General features: G+C 38.2%; 2 protein-coding genes across 3 annotated transcripts in view; one reads left to right on the plus strand and one right to left on the minus strand.

Annotated features, from left to right (window-relative positions):
* Positions 1–1,611, minus strand: part of CTPS2 (CTP synthase 2) — a 59,612-nt gene extending 58,001 nt beyond the window's left edge. For both annotated transcript variants that reach the window (XM_041472519.1, XM_041472520.1), the window contains exon 1: positions 1,193–1,611. In XM_041472519.1, coding sequence (XP_041328453.1) covers positions 1,193–1,611 — 419 coding nt within the window. The remainder of the gene's footprint in view (positions 1–1,192) is intronic.
* SYAP1 (synapse associated protein 1) lies at positions 1,610–19,712 on the plus strand. The gene is made up of 9 exons (XM_041472521.1): positions 1,610–1,802; positions 4,971–5,089; positions 7,429–7,495; positions 8,870–8,943; positions 9,241–9,380; positions 10,945–11,090; positions 14,975–15,033; positions 15,985–16,129; positions 17,574–19,712. The coding sequence occupies exons 1-9, from the start codon at positions 1,610–1,612 to the stop codon at positions 17,699–17,701; spliced, it is 1,071 nt and encodes a 356-aa protein (XP_041328455.1). The 3' UTR covers positions 17,702–19,712.
* The last annotated feature ends 1,334 nt before the right edge of the window (positions 19,713–21,046 follow it).

The following is a 21,046-nucleotide window of genomic DNA, read 5'->3' on the forward strand; positions in this document are numbered from 1 at the left end:
AGGGGTGCTGGGTGGCAAATCCACAAAGGTACTACAAAACTTTTTACTATTTATACATTTTAGCAAACAAAGGCACCAGTGCTGATCAGCACCAAGCTGCTTTTTTCCACCCATCTGAGACAGCATGACATGTATCTCATCTGTAAATGAATTCACATTCCATTGAGGCAGCTGTGGAGGCTAATTACTGAACTATTTCTGAACAGTGACAGCACACCTCACCATAAAGCAAGAACTCTTAGGGCCAAGAAAATCACCCAACTCATCCAAAACAACATGCAACAGCACTTGATCTAATGGCCCTCTGTATAACTCAAAGAAGTGTGGTAGTTCAGCCGCTGGTATGAAGCAGTAGATACACAATGAACATTTTAATTCTTCTTTTTATGATACTAAACTAACATAAGGCCTGGATCTTCAGGAGACTGAGTTCAGGAATGTAGCAAGGCATGTTATCAATGCTCTTACGTTTCTGGCAATAGGAATTAATAAACTATTTGCTTGTCAATGATTGAAAAGATGACCATAACCATTAACACATTTAACTCAAAAGAAAAATGAACACCAAGGATTAACTTTTCCCTGCCATTTAATTTTAACATGTAATTTTTTTAATAATGATTTTAAGACTTGGACCCTACTACCTCTGTTTCAGGCTATTCCTTCAGAACTCAGCCAGCTTAGCTGTCAACATCATAAACATCTAAGCCATGTTCAAAGCTCTTTTCAGGAAAACGGGGGATAATTTCAACAACGGTATAAATCTTGAGTACATGCCACTTTAGAACTCTTAAATCTTGCTTACAGAGAGCAAAATGAAGTTTGCTGTGATTTTAGCAAAGCTTCAGGAAACGCGTTTACTTGAAATGGGTACAGAGAACTGCAGGCGGTCTGGGAAGTCACTTGTAAAAGATGAAGGAACTAGAGTTAGGGGAGGGAGCGCTGAAAGCGAATACTGAAGAAAACATTTTGCTGGGAAGTGGCACACGAATTACTCTGTCCAGCCTTATCTACAGGAGCTGCCGCCTGCAGCAGGGATTTGTGGGCGCTGCACCCCAGCCGTGCCGTGCCGAGCCGAGCCGAGCCGTGCCGTGCCGAGCCGAGCCGAGCCGAGCCGAGCCGAGCCGAGCCGAGCCGTGCCGCGGGAGCGCTCGGGGCGCTGCGCCCAAGCAGGGAGAGGCCTCTGACTTACGGAGGAGTTAAAGGCGGCTGCTCCGACCAGAGCCCGGCAGCGCAGACCAGGAGAGCCCGCCGCGGGAGAGCCGAGCCCGAGCGCAGGGCCGGCGGGCGGGGGCGGCACCTGCCCGGGACGGGGGGCACGGCCCCTGCAGGTGCCGCGCCTCCGAGCGCAGCCCCGGCAACGGGGACGGACACACGCGCGGCGGTCGGGCAGCAGGGACAGCCCCGATGGGGACACCCCCGCTGGGGACACACCGGCCGGGCCCTGCCCCGCTGGGGACACCCCCGGTGCGACAGGTGCCGAGAGCCCCGCGCCGCCCGGGCCGCCCCTTCCTCCCGGCGGAAGTGGCGCACGCGGAAGCGGCGCGCAGCGGCCGCCCGCCGTCCCGCAGCCCCGCCGGCAGGGCCCGAGCGCCGCCGCCCCTGAGCCATGTTGCGCGGCCTGGGCAGCTGGCTGGGGCTGGAGCGGGCGGGCGAGGAGCAGCTGCTGCCCGCCCGCAAGAGGAGCGGCCCCGCGGAGCAGGAGCAGGAGCGTGAGGAGGAGGAGGAGGCAGGGCCGGCCGGGCAGGAGCAGGGCGAGGTGGACTCGGAGGCGCTGCTCAGCCAGGCCAAGGGATTCGGCAGTGAGTGTGTCGGGGCTGCCGGCTTTCAAATATGAGCTAAGGAAACAAGGCTGTAAAGTGCCTTTCGATTATCGGCTCTTTCAGAGCTGTTTTTTAAAGGAGCAGCTTTTAAGTATCTGCTCTGTTGGCACTATGGGAGGAGGTCTGTGTGTAGACGAAATAGATCCGGCTACGTGGATTGCACCGTGGGCGTTTGTGGGTTTTTTCATAGGAAAATCATGGGGTTTTATGATTTTGTTGAGCGTGTCTTCAGTCTTAGAATCACAGAATGGTTTGGGGTGGAAAGGACCTTGAAGGTAATCTCATTCCAACCCCCCTGCCATGGGCAGGGACACCTTTTGTTAGATCAGGCTTAAAGCCCCATCCAGCCTGGCCTTGAACGCTGCCAGGGATGGGGAAAGCTGTAATTTGCTAAAAGTAAAATTCCTTCTTTAGTGTAGTGAATTCTTGGATAAAATTAATCCATAGTATAGACCTATACTCATTACTAAGGGGTTTTTAAAGGAATAGGTTTTGGGTTTTTTAATATTGATGCTCTGAAATTCTGGATCAGTATCATCTGAGAGGTTAATCTGAGCTGGTTCTTTACGGCGCATTATCTTGGGCAACCAGAACTGCAGCAGTTTAGTCTGTGTAGTTTGGTTGAATGTCTGTCTAGTTGTGGTAAATTGATACTGACCTGCTGCTGACTCTGATTGTTTTAATCTGCAAATTGCTCTGATTGCTCAGGAAGGAAAAAGGAATTTGAGTTTTAGGGGAAGAATAAGTATTGGCTATTATCTGTATAAAGATCCATCCATAACTTGCTCTGTAAATGAAAATTTGGTTTAGTGGTCAATGGGTCCATTGTCTGTGACACCAGAATAGATTGTGGTGGAAAGGCTTTCTTGCCGTTTTAACACATAATCCTAGAAACCTCTGCATGGCCAGCAACCTGAGTAGCTGTGTAAAAAGAATGTCCTGGCAGATAAAGAATTTTACTGGTAAAACCGAAGCCTTATAGACATTATTTTTGTTCATTATCATGCCATTACAGAAATTATGAGTGCTTTTCCAACGTGAACTGATAATAGAAGTATTGCTAGATACATATTCTTAATACAGCCATACACTTGTAAGATGGAAGATGGGTTTCTTGGTCATTTGAAAGTGTTGTTTTCCACCACAAATTCTATTTTTCTAAGGCTAAGTACCACCCCTTCTGCAGTTTTATAAGTACGTTAGTTCAAAAGAATATTTGCCCTTATTGGAAGTAAAAAGCATTTTGCTCTTCAGCATGGTTCTAGGACTGGCCAAAACCACTTTGTGCAATAAGGCCAGCATGTCACCAGACACCAAATGCCTCTGCACATTTTGCACCTAAAACAATTGCATATAGGAGAGGTTCCAGGGATACATGAAACAACCAATAAAAGCTGGTAGGAAGCAGTCCAGTAGGTGGCTGCTTCCTCTACTCTCATAAGGGGAATATTGTATGTGTCTATGTCTAAAATGTAGAACATACCCTTTTTTTTATGCCTGAATCATGGGATGGGTTATAAAGCCTGATAGCAGGTATAAAAGATGCTAGTAAGTACTTGAAGGATGCTTGGTTACCACCATTCTGTGCCTAGTAAGCAAAAGTTACATATAAAAAATTGTCTTAAGGCTTGGCTAGACCTCTGCATATTTTGGTATTGATTTGGTGATAGCATTACAAGAGAACATTTTATCCACCACAGAGAATAGTCAGCTTTCCAAAAGGTGACGTCAGTGTTCCAAAGTAACTCATTCTACCATTGGCTAACAACTGTGTATTAAATGAACTTTTTTTTTTTTATTATTATAAGATTATTTTTTACATTTCTAGCCCATAGGAAAACTGGATTTTTTGAGAGTTCTTGAGAAGGAGGGTGGTCTTTTGTTTGAAACAGAAGAGCTGGGTTTTGGTGGGGTTTGTTTGGTTTGGGGATTTTCTTTTTGTTGTTTGGTTGACTTATTTGACAACCCCCTGAAAAAGTCAAAGTTGATTTTCTGGAATAACTGAAATATGTGACTTCTGTTGAGCTGACTGCCAAGCAGCACCCCCAGATCCTTTTCTGCAGGGCTGCTCTCTAGACACTCCTCTCTCAATTTATATTCATCCCAGCATTTATTCTTGTTAAATTTCATGCCACTGATATTTGCCCAGATGTTCCAATCTATCTAGATCCCTCTGCAAGTGTTTTATTTACTGTGGCACTGACACAATGTGTGTACTGGAGCTGAGGTACTGCAGTCGGAATGCAGCCATTCCGATACAAATAAGTGCTTGTGACATCCTGCTATCTGAGAAATAGTACCAGTGTCTTAAAATCACTTGTCTATAAGCTGGTACTTGATGTTTCTGAGAGTTTATGATATACATCTTGCTTCTTGCAAGTTTGTTCTCCTTAATTAAAATAGAATAATACAGTGCAGATGGCCATGCTATGTGTATGTAGTTCTTTCCCTGCCACCTCACTTTGCTTCAGCACTGCTAATACAAAGAATGTGAGTCTTTGAGAATAGTCTTCATTGCTGTTCTGACACTGAATATTTTCAGAAAATATGGCTCAGAAAAATGAGTGAACAGGGCCAGAGTGCTTTTCTCTTCCTAAAGAGAGGAAGACAATGCAAAACAGATTAGCAAGAACAAGCTTCTATGCTAAGACTTTTAAGGGAGGTTTTAGCTGCCTGAAATTTTTCATGGATTTGCTGCCTCAGGTTATAAGACTTAATAAAGTCTTAAGTGCATGTTGATTTTCCTAAAAATATATAATTCTATTTTAATACTGTGGTTAAGTCACTTTATGGCTTATTGTCTCCGAAATACTTCTGTGAAATCAGGAAAGACGCATTGCTTCAGAAAACTCATTGGAAAGGAGTATTTTAAGGACCATTAGCAATGTTTGATTTAGTAAACAAGGTTTGTGTATAAATATTTGATTTACAGAAAGTTGTGATAATCATCATCATTAAAGCATATAAACTAGAAAAGATAAATAGAATTTTAGGAGTTTTTTGTAGGCTAGAAGCTGGGTTAAGTTATTTTGAAAGAAACTTTCAATAAGTATCCAAACATCTAAAGAGAAGATAAAATAAATGTAGAAAGAGAACTGGATGTAAAGAAATCTATTCTCAGGTCTTTGTTTTTTTTGTCTGTGAAAGGTTACCTCTTCAATTTTGCCTCTGCTGCTACAAAAAAGATATCTGAGTCTGTTGCTGAAACAGCACAGACCATAAAGAAGTCTGTAGAAGAAGGAAAAATTGACAGTATCATCGATAAGGTAATTTATTTCTAGACACTTACTCTGAAAGATGTGTTTGCTTACCATTGTTACAACATGTGGCAAATCTGGCATTTGATAACATTTCTTTAAACTGTCTTTAGATATTATGTCTTTCAAGAGATACTGTGCATCTCTTGTCATGATGAATGATGTGACTGAAACATTTATACATGATAGAGTTTCCAAAAAATGGTCACCCTGCATTTCTCAGTGCTGCACCCGTGTTTGTTCAGTTCCCTCAGGATGTTGATAGACTGGAGAAATACCAGAAGAAAATATGAAAAATGCTGATGTAGGTGGAAGGGCTGGAAGAATTTGAGACAAGCAGTTGGGGAATGTCTGTCCCAAGATGTCTGGACTGGTTTCTTTTTGCCCCACAGCTTATTTAGTTGGAAAAAGGAATGAGGTAGCTTGCATCTTAAAGGCAGAAGTCAAAATTAGCTTGGCATTGTACATACTGTATCCTAGGACCCTAGAGGTATACAGGTACAGCTCCACAAGAGCCAGTGAGCTAATGAAACACCTTGTTAGTGTCCTGATGTTTTCCCACCCTGACCCTGCCCCATAGATCTTGCCCTCTCTGTTCCTGTCTGTCAGCTCCAGTTGCTTAACTTGTGCCAGCAAGTGTTCTCCCAGTGCTTTAAGCCACAAACCTGGCAGAAGGAAAAGAAAAAAAGAAAAAGGCAGCAATAACTGCCAGGAAGTGTTTTGTGTTTGCTGTTGTGTCTGGGAAGGGAAGGGAAAGGGAACAGGAACTGGTTCCAGTGCTTTAAGCTACAAACCTGGCAGAAGGAAAATAAAAAGGCAGCAATAAGTGCCATGAAGTGTTCTGTGTTTGCTGTTGTGTCTGGGAAGGGAAAGGGAACAGGAACTGATCAAAACCATCCCAGCAGCTGTAGGACTGTGCATCCAGGAGTGTCTGACACAGGCAAACCCCTTTTCCTGCTCCTGTCTCTCAGACAGCCCTTCTGGGGAACTACAGTATTGCCTGTTTATTTTTTTAATACAACAGAGTTCTATTTCTTGATATAATTAGTTTTCAGGGTGATCACATTTTACATTTTGTCTTCAGATTTTATAGATACTTGTCTTTATAATAATAGTAGAGATCTATTTCATTCTACAGTAATATCAGAGTCTGTTGTAATTTTGATCTTCATCAAAGGGGAAAAATCAAGTAACAAGGTTATTTGTTAATTTAATACACTAATAATAATGCTCCTAAGTAATTGTAGCTAAGTACCTACAGCATATTTTATGCCAAAAATACAATTTTCTTTTTTCTGTAAATGTTTTAGAGTAATATGAATTCCCTGTTTCGATTAATCAGTATTATATACAGGAGAAACAAGATTATACCTGTACCATCATAAAGCTTTCTTCTTATATCATATAAATTGTTTTATTCCATAAGTAGAAAAAAATTGACTTAATTTTAAACCAGAAGGAACCACAATAATCTGTTTGTATAACTGACACTACTATAGTTCTCTCACTGATAGTAATCTTAAACTGAAATACTGGGTCACTGAAGGAAAAAAAAAAGTAAGGGATTGATCAGGATTTAGCTTGAAGACTTCTGTGCATTTTGGCAACTTGTTAATCCATAGACCTCACGCATAAAAGTTGTGGTTTTGTGAGTGGTTTAAGTATTTATTTCTAGCTTCATCTTTTTTGTCTCTGCTTTCAACTACAGAACATTTGCATTCTTAGTTCTAGATTATGGCATACCAAATTCTGAGACCATTCTCCATTTTTTAAATTCTAAATTAGATATAGAATATTTCTAAATATGTTTTTTTTAATGAAAATTTGTCAACAACATAAGTGGAGAAGTTATTTTGTTTCAGCTAAGCAGGTGTTCTGAAATGCAACTTGAAAATTTTGAAAGTCCAGTTTCTTGCCATGGATATATTTCTTAGGTGACTCTTGAAACTTCTGTAAGGCCAAGGCTATCTCTAAGTGTTAGTGCTTTAAAACATGTTTAAGTAAGTCTAAACAGTCTGCGTTGGCTGTTTTATACAGTGAGACAGTAAATGGATATGCTCATGTTCAAATGATCAGCTAAGATTTTCCTTCTTTTTTTCCTTGTTCTCTGAACTTGATAAAACTATAAATATAATTTTGAAAGCATACACAATAGTTTTAAATGGAAAATCAAATGTTTCAGTAAAAGGAAGTGTATGATTGACATGAGACACCTTTAACTAACAGGAAGGGCCATCACGGATATAAGAATATGCACTGTATTTGAAAGCACTTTCTGACTGAACATAAAACAAGAAGAGTGAATTTTAATTTTTTTTTTAATTATAGTTCTCTAATTTTTGTTTTAGACAATTATTGGAGATTTTCAGAAGGAACAGAAGAAATTTGTCCAGGAGCAGCAAACCAAAAAATCAGGTAATGTATGCTTTTTTTGATGATATCTAACATCACATAAGTGAAAAATTGCTGAAAGCTGGATAATTGAGCTATATCTAAAACTAATCTTTGAAATGAAAACACAATAAAATACATTATAACAGAACTTAATGCATGTGATGGAATAGGAAGATTATATTTTTAAGTCAGGTTAGTGTTACATTGTGTAGGTGATTTAGATTTGCTTTTTAACCAAATTCTGCTTTGTGAAATAAACTCAAAGATCACCATGCTAGCAAAGTTGTTCTCTCACATTGTTTTTCATCATTGACTTTTATCTTTATTAATGTGTTACCTGAATGCAATAATTTCTGACAGTTTGAGTATGCAGTGACTCTGTTAATCTTTAAAATGAGCTGGTTTTAAATGGATTGTGATAAAAATTTTCATGATGTTTTTAGTTAGTATGTTAGTCTGGTTTCTTCTTGCAAGATTGTTTGTGGGATTGTGTTGTCTGTATTTCTGTCTTTTTGTCTGTTAGTAAACTTGGTATTTTCCTAATACATTTCTAAAAGCTTCATGAAAATAGGTAGCTAGATTGGCCAAAGGAGGAGTGACAGATGGCCTGACTGAAAGAAGCATCAGCATCTGATGTGGATCCATGTGGGTGAAAGATCTTGCTGGTATCAGCTGCACAGGCAAATAAGTGTTAATAGTTTAAGGGCACAAGAATTTTTAATCTGCTACAGATGCATCAAATTGTCTCTGTGGGCTGATTTGCATTGACAGTGAAGAGATTGATAAATATCTGTACGTCTACAATAGTTTATTTTCCTCTCTGTACAGCCCAAATAATTATTTGAAAGCATCTGCGTAACTGTATAAAGCAGCTGAACTGGAGTAGGCATACTCAGTGTATAACAGGTTGTAATTCATAACAAATTTATAACATTTTTCTCCATTGTTAAAGAATTTGTGTCTTCTGGGTCTAAGTTACTTTGCCAACTTAATTTAGACAAAGTTTACACATTTTAAGTGGATCTGGAAATCCTGTCTGCAGGCAACTTAACCAGTTATACAGCACTACTTCAGTAGCTAAACTAAGAGGCATGAAATTCTGACTGGTGCATGCTGCAAAGAAATCCTCACAGATTTATTTTTACAATTACAGAGTTCAGCAACTATTTAGTTGTTGTTTTGTTTTATTTTTTTTACTTTTGATAAGCAAAGATCTATTCCTAGGGTTTCTTTCTTATGCCATGGACTTAGTTTAGGAAAAAGACACAATGACTTGGCCTACTGGTGTAACTCTGCTTAATTTTGTGACACTGTTACCTTATGTAAGGTCTGTTATTTGGAGTGGGTTTTTTTCAAGTAATATACATGCAATTAACTTCCTCCTTTCAACACCAGAAGCAGCAGTGCCTCCCTGGGTAGACAGCAATGAAGAAGAGACAATTCAACAACAAATACTGGCTTTATCAGCAGTAAGTATTTAATTTCCTGTAAGATTTGAATTTTTCTCGTGGAGAAATTTAAACTACTGTTTTTTTTAAGTAAGTTTATTAAATTATGTGTTTTCAAGACACTTTCAATATGTCTGTCACCACACCAATCATGTGCGAGAGTAAATAGCTCTATCAGTTTCAACTTGAACCCAAGCAGTTTCTCAATATAGTTGTTATTTTTATAAAGGCATTACAGATTGCTTTGCTGCTCTTGTGTGTGAAATATGGTGTCCTTTTTCTGATATCATTTAATGGCCATAAATATGTTCTTCAAAGGATAAACGGAATTTTCTGCGGGATCCTCCAGCAGGTGTGCAGTTTCATTTTGACTTTGATCAAATGTACCCTGTTGCACTGGTCATGTTACAAGAAGATGAGCTTCTCAACAGGATGAGATTTGACCTTGTTCCCAAACAGTAAGTAATTTCTTCTGGTAACTGTACCATCATGCTTTTAATATGTCTGTAAATACTCATAAATTACTCTTTGTTCCTTTCACTTCCTTCAGTTCTTTATGTTCTTCCAATGTGTACATATATTTTTATGCTAGTGTGTAACACATGCAGTATTGCATATGCATTGCAGTTTAGTAACTTGAGGTAAGAAAAAAGTGTATCTGTGAGACAGAACAATAAGGAACTGTTGACTTAAGAAGCATGGGAGATGTCCTCATTATTACCATGTCCAGTGTGCTAAATTTTATGATTTTTTTTTTTTCTCGAAAGAAAGGTAAAGGCAACAATCAAAATGTTCAGATCTGTTGGTGTAACTGACATCCCAAAAAGGTGATTACAGATAGTCAGAGACCACCCCTGGAGAAATAGTAATAGAATGTTGTCACAAAAAAGCAGCAATGCAAGCAAGAAAAACTGGATTTGGATAGGAAATGGAAAAAGTTCTATTTTGCAGAGCTTTATTCTAGAGCTGTTATTCCTTGTCCAGTCCCAGACTCTGTTCCTAATGCTTATTTCACAACTCAGCTTTTTATTTAAGTGGGAGTTCCCAACATTAGTCTCCTTGTCTAAGGATGGAAACAGAAAGAAAAATCTTTCCTTGACGTTTTCTGTCTTAAATCTCCTCCGTTTATAAACCTTCCCAGCTCCTCTTTCTGTTTACCTTCTTCTCTGTTGTCATTTCTGAGGATCTGCCCATAATCTCTGATGCTGTCTTCAGCCTCTGGTCATGCTATCCTTGATTTTTCTACCACATTGCTTAATATTTTTTTCACCTGTTTTTAGTCTTGGTCGCTGTTTGCCTGAATAGGTGTGAGGGTAACTTCATTCTTTCTCAGCCTACACAAGTTCCTCCCCACAGATCTTGCCATTTCTGCCTTCTGTTGCCTGTGGGTTAAAGCAGGGTCTTGTCTTTCTTGCTGGAGGAATTTCAGAAGGAAATGTTACCTGAGGTAGGGGATAGTCTGCCACTTACCAGAGTTAGTCATGTCCAAGGTGGCAGTTTCTGGTTACTGTAGGTTCTGTGGATGTGCTTAGAGATGTGCAAATAGTGAAATAGTACTGCTGCAATCTAGGATTGGCTTCTGCCACCACAGATGTTCCAGTTCCACCTGTCTAGGGAAGATGTAGACAATTATAGTTTGACAATAATAGAGTGCTTGGCTTTCAGGGGAAGAGAACGGGGTTGTTTGGCTTGTTTGGTTTGTTTACATAATTTGTCAGGAGAGATGGAACAGGATAATATTTTTCCATACCATGTATTATTGTGTGTTTTTAAGCTTTTTCTAGACTTTTATAACATTACTATTGTTCAAGTCAATTGCAAATGTCTTGTAAGAGATCAGGAACTTCTAAAATGATGAACTTTTTAAAATGTGTTAATGTCACAAATTTTTTTTTTAACATTTTACTTAAATATCATCTATGTCTATTTCTCCTGTCTGCATATTTAATTTTATTTCACTGCTAGATGGTGAAAGGAACCATATTCCAAATGTAATAATCAAAACCTGTTTGTTCTCTCTAGTGTAAAGGAGGAGGTGTTCTGGAGAAATTATTTCTACAGGGTGTCCCTAATTAAACAGTCTGCACAACTCACAGCCCTTGCAGCTCAACAGCAAGCAGCAGGAAAGGAGGAGGGCAAAGGCAAAGAAGAGGATAGTGAACTGAAAGGTATGGGAAACATTTGTTTTAGCACAGTTCATTCAGTTACTGTAACACTGTTGTCTAAAATCGGAAGAAAATATTTTCAAATATTAAAATTGATAACATAAAAAGCAGTCTTTTAATGAAAGCTTTCAGTTGCACATATAGTACCTATATGCATGTGCAGCATCAAATTTTCACAATTTTTATAAGTCTAATTAATTAGCATGTCTAGCAAGTACATCCAGTGGGAGAACAGTTACCCTGTAACCCACCCTTGGATCTGCTCCACAGGAGCCCCTCCAAGGATTCTTAGCCCTATATGGTGTTATATCTACAACTATTTTATTAGTTCAGCCCAGGTGCTAGTGCAAAACAGGATGTCCTTGTTAGAAACTCTTTTTCTTGACCAAACAGAATTTCAAGAATGTGGCATAATATGTGAGAAAGGGTAACTACTGTTCTAAAGTGTGAGAAAGTGCTAGAAACTATACAGCTGTTTATTAAAAATGTTCAAAGCTACAAATATATTTAAAAATGCTAAAAATCTTTAGGCATCAGCAAATGTTCACTGTATACATCAGGTGCCATCACATTTTTATCCTGGATTGCCTGTTAAATCAATGCTTCTCTCACCATACTTGGTGTCTTTGTGTAGGCTGGGGAAGAGGAGGCTCCTGGTGCTTTTAAGCTGTTTTCCAGTTTCAGCCAGCTTTGTCAGAAGAGTGGAAGTCTCAAAAGGAGAAATGTTGTACTTGGCTTAGGACAGCTCATGACCATTAGGTCTTAGGTGTGATTTTTGACTTGTCAGAAAGTAGGAGATAACTTTGGTTCACTTGATCAGACAACAGGTACTAGCCAACCCAGCCAGCTGGCATATGGATTGCTCTTGGGTTTTGCTCATCCCTTTCATGCCAAACAGAAGTTAGTGAGTGATACAGGGGTAGAACTACTGTGGTGGTGGAGTGCAGGGTGTGCAAAGGCCCATAATGTATTGTAGAAATAGAAAAAATGGGTACCAGGAGGCTGCCTGGGATTCAACCTTGAAATGAAAAAGCTGCTTCAACAAAGGTGTCTTCAGTTACATTAATCAGGTTCTACAGGTGATTCTTACTGACCCTCTTACAAAGCACTGGACCTCTTTACATGTTAACAGATTCTGCAAGCAAGAATATCTGTGGCTTAAAGAGTATAAAGCAGTTACTGTCAGAAACACAAAAGATAACCAGTAGCTCATTAAATCTTAGCCTAGCCTAGGTACACTCCCCACCCTGGTAGGATGCCTGAAGGATCCTGGCAGGCTGGGTAGGCACTGGACAGAAGGAGAAAGTCTTTTCTGCACCTTGGAATGGTTCTCATATCCCCAGTATCAATGAATTGTCATCCATGAAGTCCAGTAATACTTATGTCCTGTTGACACTGCTGGCCTGACTTCCAGTCAGGTGATTGCTGCCAAGTTAACTTCTTTTTCTTCCTCTTTTAATATAATATCTTTCCATATAGGTATTTTTCCTCTTGAATCACCTTTCTTTTTACAGACTTTTTAACAGGTCTTTTGCACAGCTTAAGCAATCTTCTGCACAGTCTGAACTGAGGTTACTCAGTCAGGCCTTAGCTGCCCATCCAAGGAGCAGAACTTTGGGGTGAAGGGGAGGCTACAGATAGGCAATATGGAAGCCCAACTTTGTAATTCTATGTGCTTTTGTTGTCAGTTTGTCTCTTGCTTCTCATAGGTTTTGTTTGGAGTATGCCTGTGTCAGCCTAGGCAAAGGTCCCCATGTGGAGTGGAAAAAATAGTTTTCTCTGAGTAGATTCTATAGTAGCCTGTCCTGTCAGCATTGTCATCCAAGCAATGCTGACAGAACAGGCGACTCCACAATATACTGTAGACCAAGAGGCACCAATTCCCACTACTTTTGTTCAGGACAGTTGTTTACTGTCCCAAAACTATGGCTGTTTTAACTGAAGTGTCTCTGCTTTACTGGAGAGACTGCATCTGATCCTATTGAACAACAAAAATATTCTGTTTGAGTAATCCAAACCCTTGGAAAGTACCATTCAGTCAAAGTGAAAGTTGCTGGATTCTAGTAAGATTCCCATTGTGACTAAAGCAAAACATAACTTCATTTAAAAAAAACCAAAAAACTACATTGTCTTTTGGTCTGTTGCAGCTCTTCTACAGTTCAAACCACCAGTGTGTGATATGGCAGATAGATTTCCTAATGACTGCATGTTCTGTAATGGCAAAGATACATGTACCAGACTGTAGTAAATGCATGTTTTGTTTGACTCAGAAATTGCATAGATTTGGGAAGCTCTGAATCATACATGTTATTTTTGGTTTAACCTTTTTGAATGTTGGATTCCCTAATTGGAGGCTAAAACTGGAAGTAATTGCCTGTTGGTAGTTCTTCATAATGTTCAGGGTTTCTTCTTAAAGCTGAGTGTCTATAAAATAGAATTGTTAGCCTTCCATTTCTGTGTCTCCTCCTTAGCTGCTATTTTCAGAAAGTTAAATAAGCGTGGTTGATGGGAAAGGAAAAGAGAAGAGACAAATGGAAGAAATTCCACATTCTGGTGTAAAGGTTATATAAGATCTATAAGAAAATGCCAAGTTCTAGCCCTTCTCTAGGTATTAGTAGCTCTGTAGTTAGGGAGTAAATCACCTTGGGATGAGAGCACACTGCAGTGGAGGAGATGATGCCCGGCCAGTAGTCCAGAATGATGCTAATGGTATGTCAGTCACACCTGATGGGGGCATGGCCCAGGGCAGAGCAGCTGTGTCCCATCTGCAGGAGAGCAGCAGGTGGGGTCTGAGGCAGCAAACAGTTACTGCCATGTCCTACAGCTTCCCCAAGCAGGGAATGCTGGAGCCTCTTTGGCTGCAGTGTTGGGTGCAGTGAGAAATCCTCTGGAGATAGGAAAGTGGAAGAAAGAGAGAGGATGGGACAGAGCAGTGGACACTGAGTAGGTGAGCTATAAAAGCAGGGACAGCTACCAATTAGTGAATGATTTTAATTAAAACTGACCTTAATTTTAAAAACTAAACACAAAGAATCAGAATTTGCTGAGTTAGCAGGAAGGATCCAGCTGGGCACCCTGTAGAAAGCAGAGCTGCAGGCTCAGAGCTGCTTTGCATGTTTAAGCAGAGAGCTGCTAAGCAAGCACTTGACCACTACCACAGCCTCCCCTGAATGTTAACTGTTCTTGCAGCCACCTGGCTCTTCATTGTAACTTTTCTCCCCTGAGCGTTGCACAAGGGAAAAAACTGGGATGTTCCTTTACCTGCCAGGGAAAAGATCTAACCTTGCTTGTAAACAATCATTGTCTTTCTAGCACCATGCTCTAAATACAGAATGTGCACCAAGTTTTCTTAGGAAATTGAGACCAGCTTCTAGGGTTTGTTTCTCAGTGATTTCTTTTGCCTGTGTGAAAGGTAAGGCTGCAGAACATGTCCCATGTGCTCTTAGGTGTGTGCATAGTATGTGTGCAATCTGTCTGCCCAAGAGCTAATTGGCACCTGTGTCAGCAGTAGAACCCAGCCAGAGGAGTTTGAAAACTTCTCTGATAGACACTGACTGGATTTCATGAGTTTAAGTTTTAAGTTTAAAAGTTTTTAAGTTTATGCATTTGTAACTTTAAAGATCTTGGGATGGTATTTTGAGGGTCAGAGGGATCCTGTCTATTAAGTTTGGAGCCATAATGATGAAATGGCTTGCTAAATTTGTCTTAATTAAGAATAGAAAATTGTTTCACTTTGCTTTTGAAAATGGTTCACCTGTGGCTAAATTCAGCCTTTAACCACAAGGATTCCTTAAAATACAGTATTTCCTTGTATACGTAACAGCTATGCAAATTAAATCAAATTTTTATATATTTAAATGTTATCTACTTTTTTTTTTCCTTGATAGAAACAGTACGGCCAAAAACACCGCCTGTTACAATAAAGCCTCAAATAAAATCACAAGAGGTAAAAATACTGTTATTTTATCTGGGACTTAGTATGTGAAGCTGTTCCTTAATAAGTAATTATGCATCTTTTTGAGTAAGTTCTGCTATGAAACCATAATAATATAGTATCTGACAGTCCTAACCTGCTGCTGTTTTGCTGTGATATTAATTTTCAGCATGTAATCTTGAAATTCATTTTCAGTAGCAGAGACAGTAATTAGTCTGAAGAATGTTTTCCTTAGTGTCCTCCACATTATGATGTGATTTTACTGTCAAGAGTGAAATTTCCAAAACATGTGGTGTAGAAGGTTAGCATTGCATTGAGACATGAGCAGTACCTTCATAAACGTATATTTGTGTGCCATGTTCTGTCAAACTCTTCAAGCAATTGTTAGGCTGAAGTATAAGAAATCTAAATGTTGCATTGCAATAGCAACACTGTTCTATTTCACTTTTGCTTGGTACTGCAAAAGCCTTTACCTTAGACACAAAATGACCTTTGTTTATTTCTGGATTGTAAAATTGGTGCCAGAGAACACTCTTGGCAGAAGCAGAGCTGTGCATTCACTTGCCAATAATATGCAGCGGGCAAAGATTTCCAAAGAACAGTCCTCTCTTAATCTTACTTTGATGTTACTGAATTGTGGTAAAATTTTTAATGTTAGGTCCTGTTCTAAACTATTCAGGAGTTTATTATTGTTTCTGAAGATTACAAAGTCAGAATTAAAGTTGTTAAGAGAACACAAAAAGCCTAGAATGTAAACCAAATCATTTTCAGTACAGCTATCTAACGTTTTTGTTTGTACAAACATGCTTGTAAGGAAAAGTAGCCAGTAAAGAAATACAGTTGCGAGAGTAATGCGCTTGGGTTTGCCAATTCTAGTTAAAAGCAGTCACATGAGTGAAACTACGTATTGGTTACTTTTTTTACCCTGTCTGGATAAGTTTGTACTGAAGTGTCTTGTTGCAGGATGAGGAAGAGATTTCCACAAGTCCAGGTGTATCAGAATTTGTGAGTGATGCTTTTGATACCTGTAATCTGAATCAAGAAGATCTAAGAAAAGAAATGGAACAACTAGTGCTAGACAAAAAGAAAGAGACTTCAGAAGTAGAAGGTAAAGCTGCTATTACCTCTGTTTCTTACATAGAGCAATTCTGAGATAGGTTGATTTAAAAGAAAATAAAAGTTCTAATTCAATTTAGAAGAGTAGATATGTGAACATTTTTTCAAAAGTGTATGAATCAAACTTCAATGAGATATTGCAGAAATCAGTTGTAATTTTCACCATGGTCAAAACAGATCTTACACAGAATGTTAACTGTGAGGGGTTTAAATCCAAAGAACCTAAGAGTTTTAGGTCACTCTTTGATGAAAGTGAGTGTGGGGTATTTTTTTCTTTTTATCTCCTCCTTTCTCTTTCATAGGTTCTTCTGCATATGAATTGTTTTCTTTACTTGACATCCTTGTAGGTAAAGGACAGTATTTGAAAGTCAGGCTCTGTTTTCTTCTTTTGGCACCAACTAAAAAGGCAACTTTTGCACCAGACTGTGAGCTTGAAGAGGCCTCTGCCTATAAAGGTTTATAGGCATTTGGAACACTTAAAATTTAACAAATTGTTTGAGAATGATGATAAGAAATTAAGTGGAGCTTATTAATTAAAATAATTCAGAAGAACTACTGTCCGTGTAAAGAGCATAAAAACAGTCTGTGATGATCTAACTCTGGCCAGAGATAATTTACTTTGACAACACTTGTATTTGTAGATGCTTATCACAAAATGTACAGAATTTTCTTAGAATGTGCTTTGGGTTGTCTTGCATCTAGTTCTTTGATGAAAGTGCTTCAATAGATCATTAATGTGTTCAGAGACTTCTCAGCTGGCCTGAGCTGATTTGGACTCTGGAATTGCGTACCTTCCTATCCAGGCTGAAGTACCAGCCAACGTGTAACACATCAAACACTCCTCTCCTCCCCCACACTCTTGCCTATGATAGGCAGAGCTAATTAAAATAGAGATTAACAACACAGGAATGCCTTCTGACTAATTTTTTGCCCTGAAGTATGAAATATGATTACCTTTAACCCTGATTAAGTGAGCTTGCCTAGCTACAAATGTTAGTGAGGAGAGTACCTTTTTTGTTTTAAACTAGCCACAGTATTTGATCTTGGTTTCTTTTTTCCATAAAAGTATAGCCACACTTTTACAAACTTTATTTTTTATGGGAATTTAAAATTGCAAAGGGAGATTCAGTTGAAAGTAGAGTGAAAGACTACAGAAAATTATCTTGCAAAGGGACACTCATAATGACTTAGCTGTGTATTTGCCGTTTATATCTTTATTATAGTATGCATATAGGAATTATATTGCATATTAATTAATTCCTATTTGTGATCAACAGGAAGGTGAAATTTCTGAAGTTACTTTTGTTTCTAAGGAGAATAGCCCATAAAGTTTAGGGTATATAAGAGAGATTCAGTGTCAATACATTTAGTTTTATATAAATAAAAAACGTACAATATTATCTGTTAAATTCTTACACAACATTTGTCTCTTTTAGAAGAAACTGCTGATTGGGAAAAGGAATTACAACAAGAGCTTCAAGAGTATGAGGTGGTGACAGAATCAGAAAAGCGTGATGAAAACTGGGATAAAGAAATAGAAGAAATGCTGCAAGAAGAAAATTAAACATTTTCACAAAATCACTATAACCCAAAGCTCTTTTGGAGGACTGATATGGATTTCTGCTTTCATATTTTGCTTACAAAAATATCTTCAGAAGACATAAAAGAATCTAAAGTCGTTATAATTCCATATGGGAATACAACCAGTATTTCTGTTCTTTATATGAGCAGTTTCTGAACTTCTATATTCTTCAAAAGAAAAAAAAGAGGAGGCAGATACTGCAGGTTATAATTAAAAGTGATAACATTAATACATGAAGCAGTGGTTCAGTTTGAGGCATTTTTAGGTGATCAAGAAGCTCTTCAAAGAGATTTCTAAATCTAAGAATTGCAATTTTTTTTGTCCACAGCCTTCTGTTTGGGATGTAAAAATGGATGTTGTAAGTAACTTAGTCCTTGACAACAATTCTCTCATGCTATTTGCACTCTGATCCATGTATAATCTGTAAATGTGTACTATTTTTCAGGTACTTTTAGTTGGTAGATTTCACATGTATTTAACTTCCTTAATGTATGTAGCCAAAGAATTTACAGAAAACCTTATCGAATAACTTTCAAGGATTTGGTAAAACATACTAATGCAGAATCCAAAAGAAGCTGATTATTTATCAGTCAGGCAGCAAACATAAAAGCATTTAAATTAGTAGAGTTAGTAACTGCTTGAATTAAAGTTGGGTTTGTTAATCATATTGAGATACTGCCTTTCCCCACAGAGAGAAGTCATTTAATGCTTTCTTTCTGCAGAAGGCTGTTATGTTTCCATTTAATTTTACTGTCTGAGCTGAGAGCAAATTAAATACTTCTCCTTAATTTTAAGTGCTGAAACATTTATATGAAAACTTTCACTGGTTTGGACATCTTTATTAAATATTGTAAATATGTATAAAATTGGCTCATTTGTTTGGAGGGAGGGCAGCGAGGAGCAAATATGCTTCAGACACAGATTTTAAAAATACACTTTTTCACAGTGCGTAAGACATAGAATTTAAATTTAAAAATAGTGGTTTTTTTCTCTAAAAGGTTTTTGATTCTTCATAGGCATCTGGATGTTTCCTGTGGTTATACCATTAAGTCAGTACCTTTATATATAGATAAATGAAAATTTTATGTTCAGTTTGTCATCTATTTCATAAACTTCTATAACAAAGCATTCATGGAATTCCAAATACAAAGGAAAATGGGTAAAATTAAGTAGGTCGGAGCCATTAAGCACAATTGAATTATAGGCATGTTACATACAGTAAGCTCTCTTTTAATGACATAATTCTGCAGAAAACTTTTGTAAAGAGACTGAAGAGATTATAGCTGTAATTACTCCGTCAATATTCATCCCGTGGGAAATGAAAAGAGCTAAGTAGTTTCCACTGCTGTTACTGTAAGAAAGGAATATTTTAAATTGTCTCCATTAGCAACTTGGACAGAAAGTTCTCCTCTATTTCTTGTTATGGAAAAGGAATTGTTTTAAACCTGCATACATTTGGCTTCCCAAATTAGTTCATTGCCATACACTTTCTCAACTTCAAACCACTTTAAGCACAATTTGTATTTTTCTAGGGTTTTTCACTTAGTTTACAGATGCGAGGTAAGTCACGGTAAATACGATGTACTTAAGGAGCTTTTGGATCTGGGATTAATTAAAGGTGACAAGAGTTAAATCTGTTATGCTTATAAAAATAAGTCTATTCACAGCTCAGTGGTTACTCCTGACAAATACAACTGCTGTTGATTTAGGATGGAGATATTAGGATCTGTCTACTGTACAGTTTGATGTGACACCTTCTAAAAAGATGGGTAGTTCTATTCTGATAGTGGCCAATATTCCCTGGATGACTGAGAACTTCAAAATCACTGCTCCAAAAGTCTGCTTTCTTAAAAACAAGCTTGATGATTCCTAATGTTTTCAGATGTATGATGGCCTTATGTGCAGGGGGCTTGTACATCAAGCCTTATCTTTCTTTTCATGTAAGCATAACCTATATAGTGGTCATAGCTAATAAATTTCATTTCTCATAAAAGATGGTTCCTTCATATAAAATTCTCATTTTTCCCTTTTTGTGAAAAACAATTATAGATATAAAATAAAAGAAACCAACCCACTGCTTAAATTTGCATCTAAAAAAAGACAATAATGTAGCAAGACTGAATCTGACTTGAGCTCTGATATTTAAAGTCTCGTATCAAAAGTCATATTAATATTTTTAAATCTGGGTATCTGGTTTTAAGCTTGAAAATTGAAGTAAATTCTCCATAATCCTGCAGTTTTCAGGCCTGGCCTATGACTTACATTTAGGTAGATGCTACAAGTGCCTATCAGTTCTTATTGTGCATGGGAAGAGGGAAAGTTTCTGCATACCACTTGCCACAATGGAGGAGCACAGGCAGACCTTTTCGTGTTCGTGTGAATTTTGCATGCCTTTGTACCCAAATGTGTCATATTAGTATATTACATAAGCAACTGTGCTGGTCTTTTCTTAACAACATTCCAAGCACTGGGATGGTACAGATGCTAAAATCCAGCAAAACAGTGCTACAAAATCAGTGAAAAAATGAAACCAAAAATGAATGTAAATAACATCATCCTGTGGATACAGTGTGACAGAAAGTACAGTTGTTCAAAACATTGAGAAGAAGCTTTCTTGGAAGATAAACTTGCAGATTTTTTTAATTAACTTTTGGGAAACAGGGCAAAGATCACCCAGGAATCATGTAGGTTAGCTAAGGATAGCTCTGAGATACCAGCATCTCCACTTATTCTGTGCACTGAAGAATCATCTTCAGCTATTTGTTTATAATTCCAGTTGATATTAGTTAATACCTGTATGGAATTTTAAAAATTTAACAGTCTGTCCTGGAGGAAGAGGAAAGATTGTAAAATCTGGAAATAAGAAAAGTGTAGTGAAAAGTTCGCCTACGTTTTCATGCGATCACTTACAGATGATCTGTTATCAAAGTTAATCAAAGCTTTCAGTTTGCTGTATTGTTCTGGTAAACTTCTAATTTTTTTTTTTTTTTAGTTTTTTGCCTCAGTATTTTTTTCCTTGCTGTTTGGTGATATTGGTGATCGGTAGGGTGATGTATGTAGTACTGAAGTGCAGGATGTCAATTTTAACCTTGTGCATTTAAATAACCCTATGTGCAGAAGTGTGTTGCTGGACTATGAGATGTATCCTTGAACTGTTGGCCACTCACATATTATTGACTTTTACCTTGCAATATCTATTGCATAGAAAGGAGCAAAGTGTGTCTGGTTACTTCTCTGTGCAGTGCCAAGCAGTAGCAGCCACATCAGGCCCTTCGTCCCAGGGCTGTGTCAAGAATGTGGTTGTACTGTTGATGCTTTTTTCTCTGG

Source organism: Pyrgilauda ruficollis, unplaced genomic scaffold (genome assembly GCF_017590135.1).
Source record: "Pyrgilauda ruficollis isolate IOZ18807 unplaced genomic scaffold, ASM1759013v1 scaffold29, whole genome shotgun sequence".
In the NCBI taxonomy this organism is placed as follows: domain Eukaryota; kingdom Metazoa; phylum Chordata; class Aves; order Passeriformes; family Passeridae; genus Pyrgilauda; species Pyrgilauda ruficollis.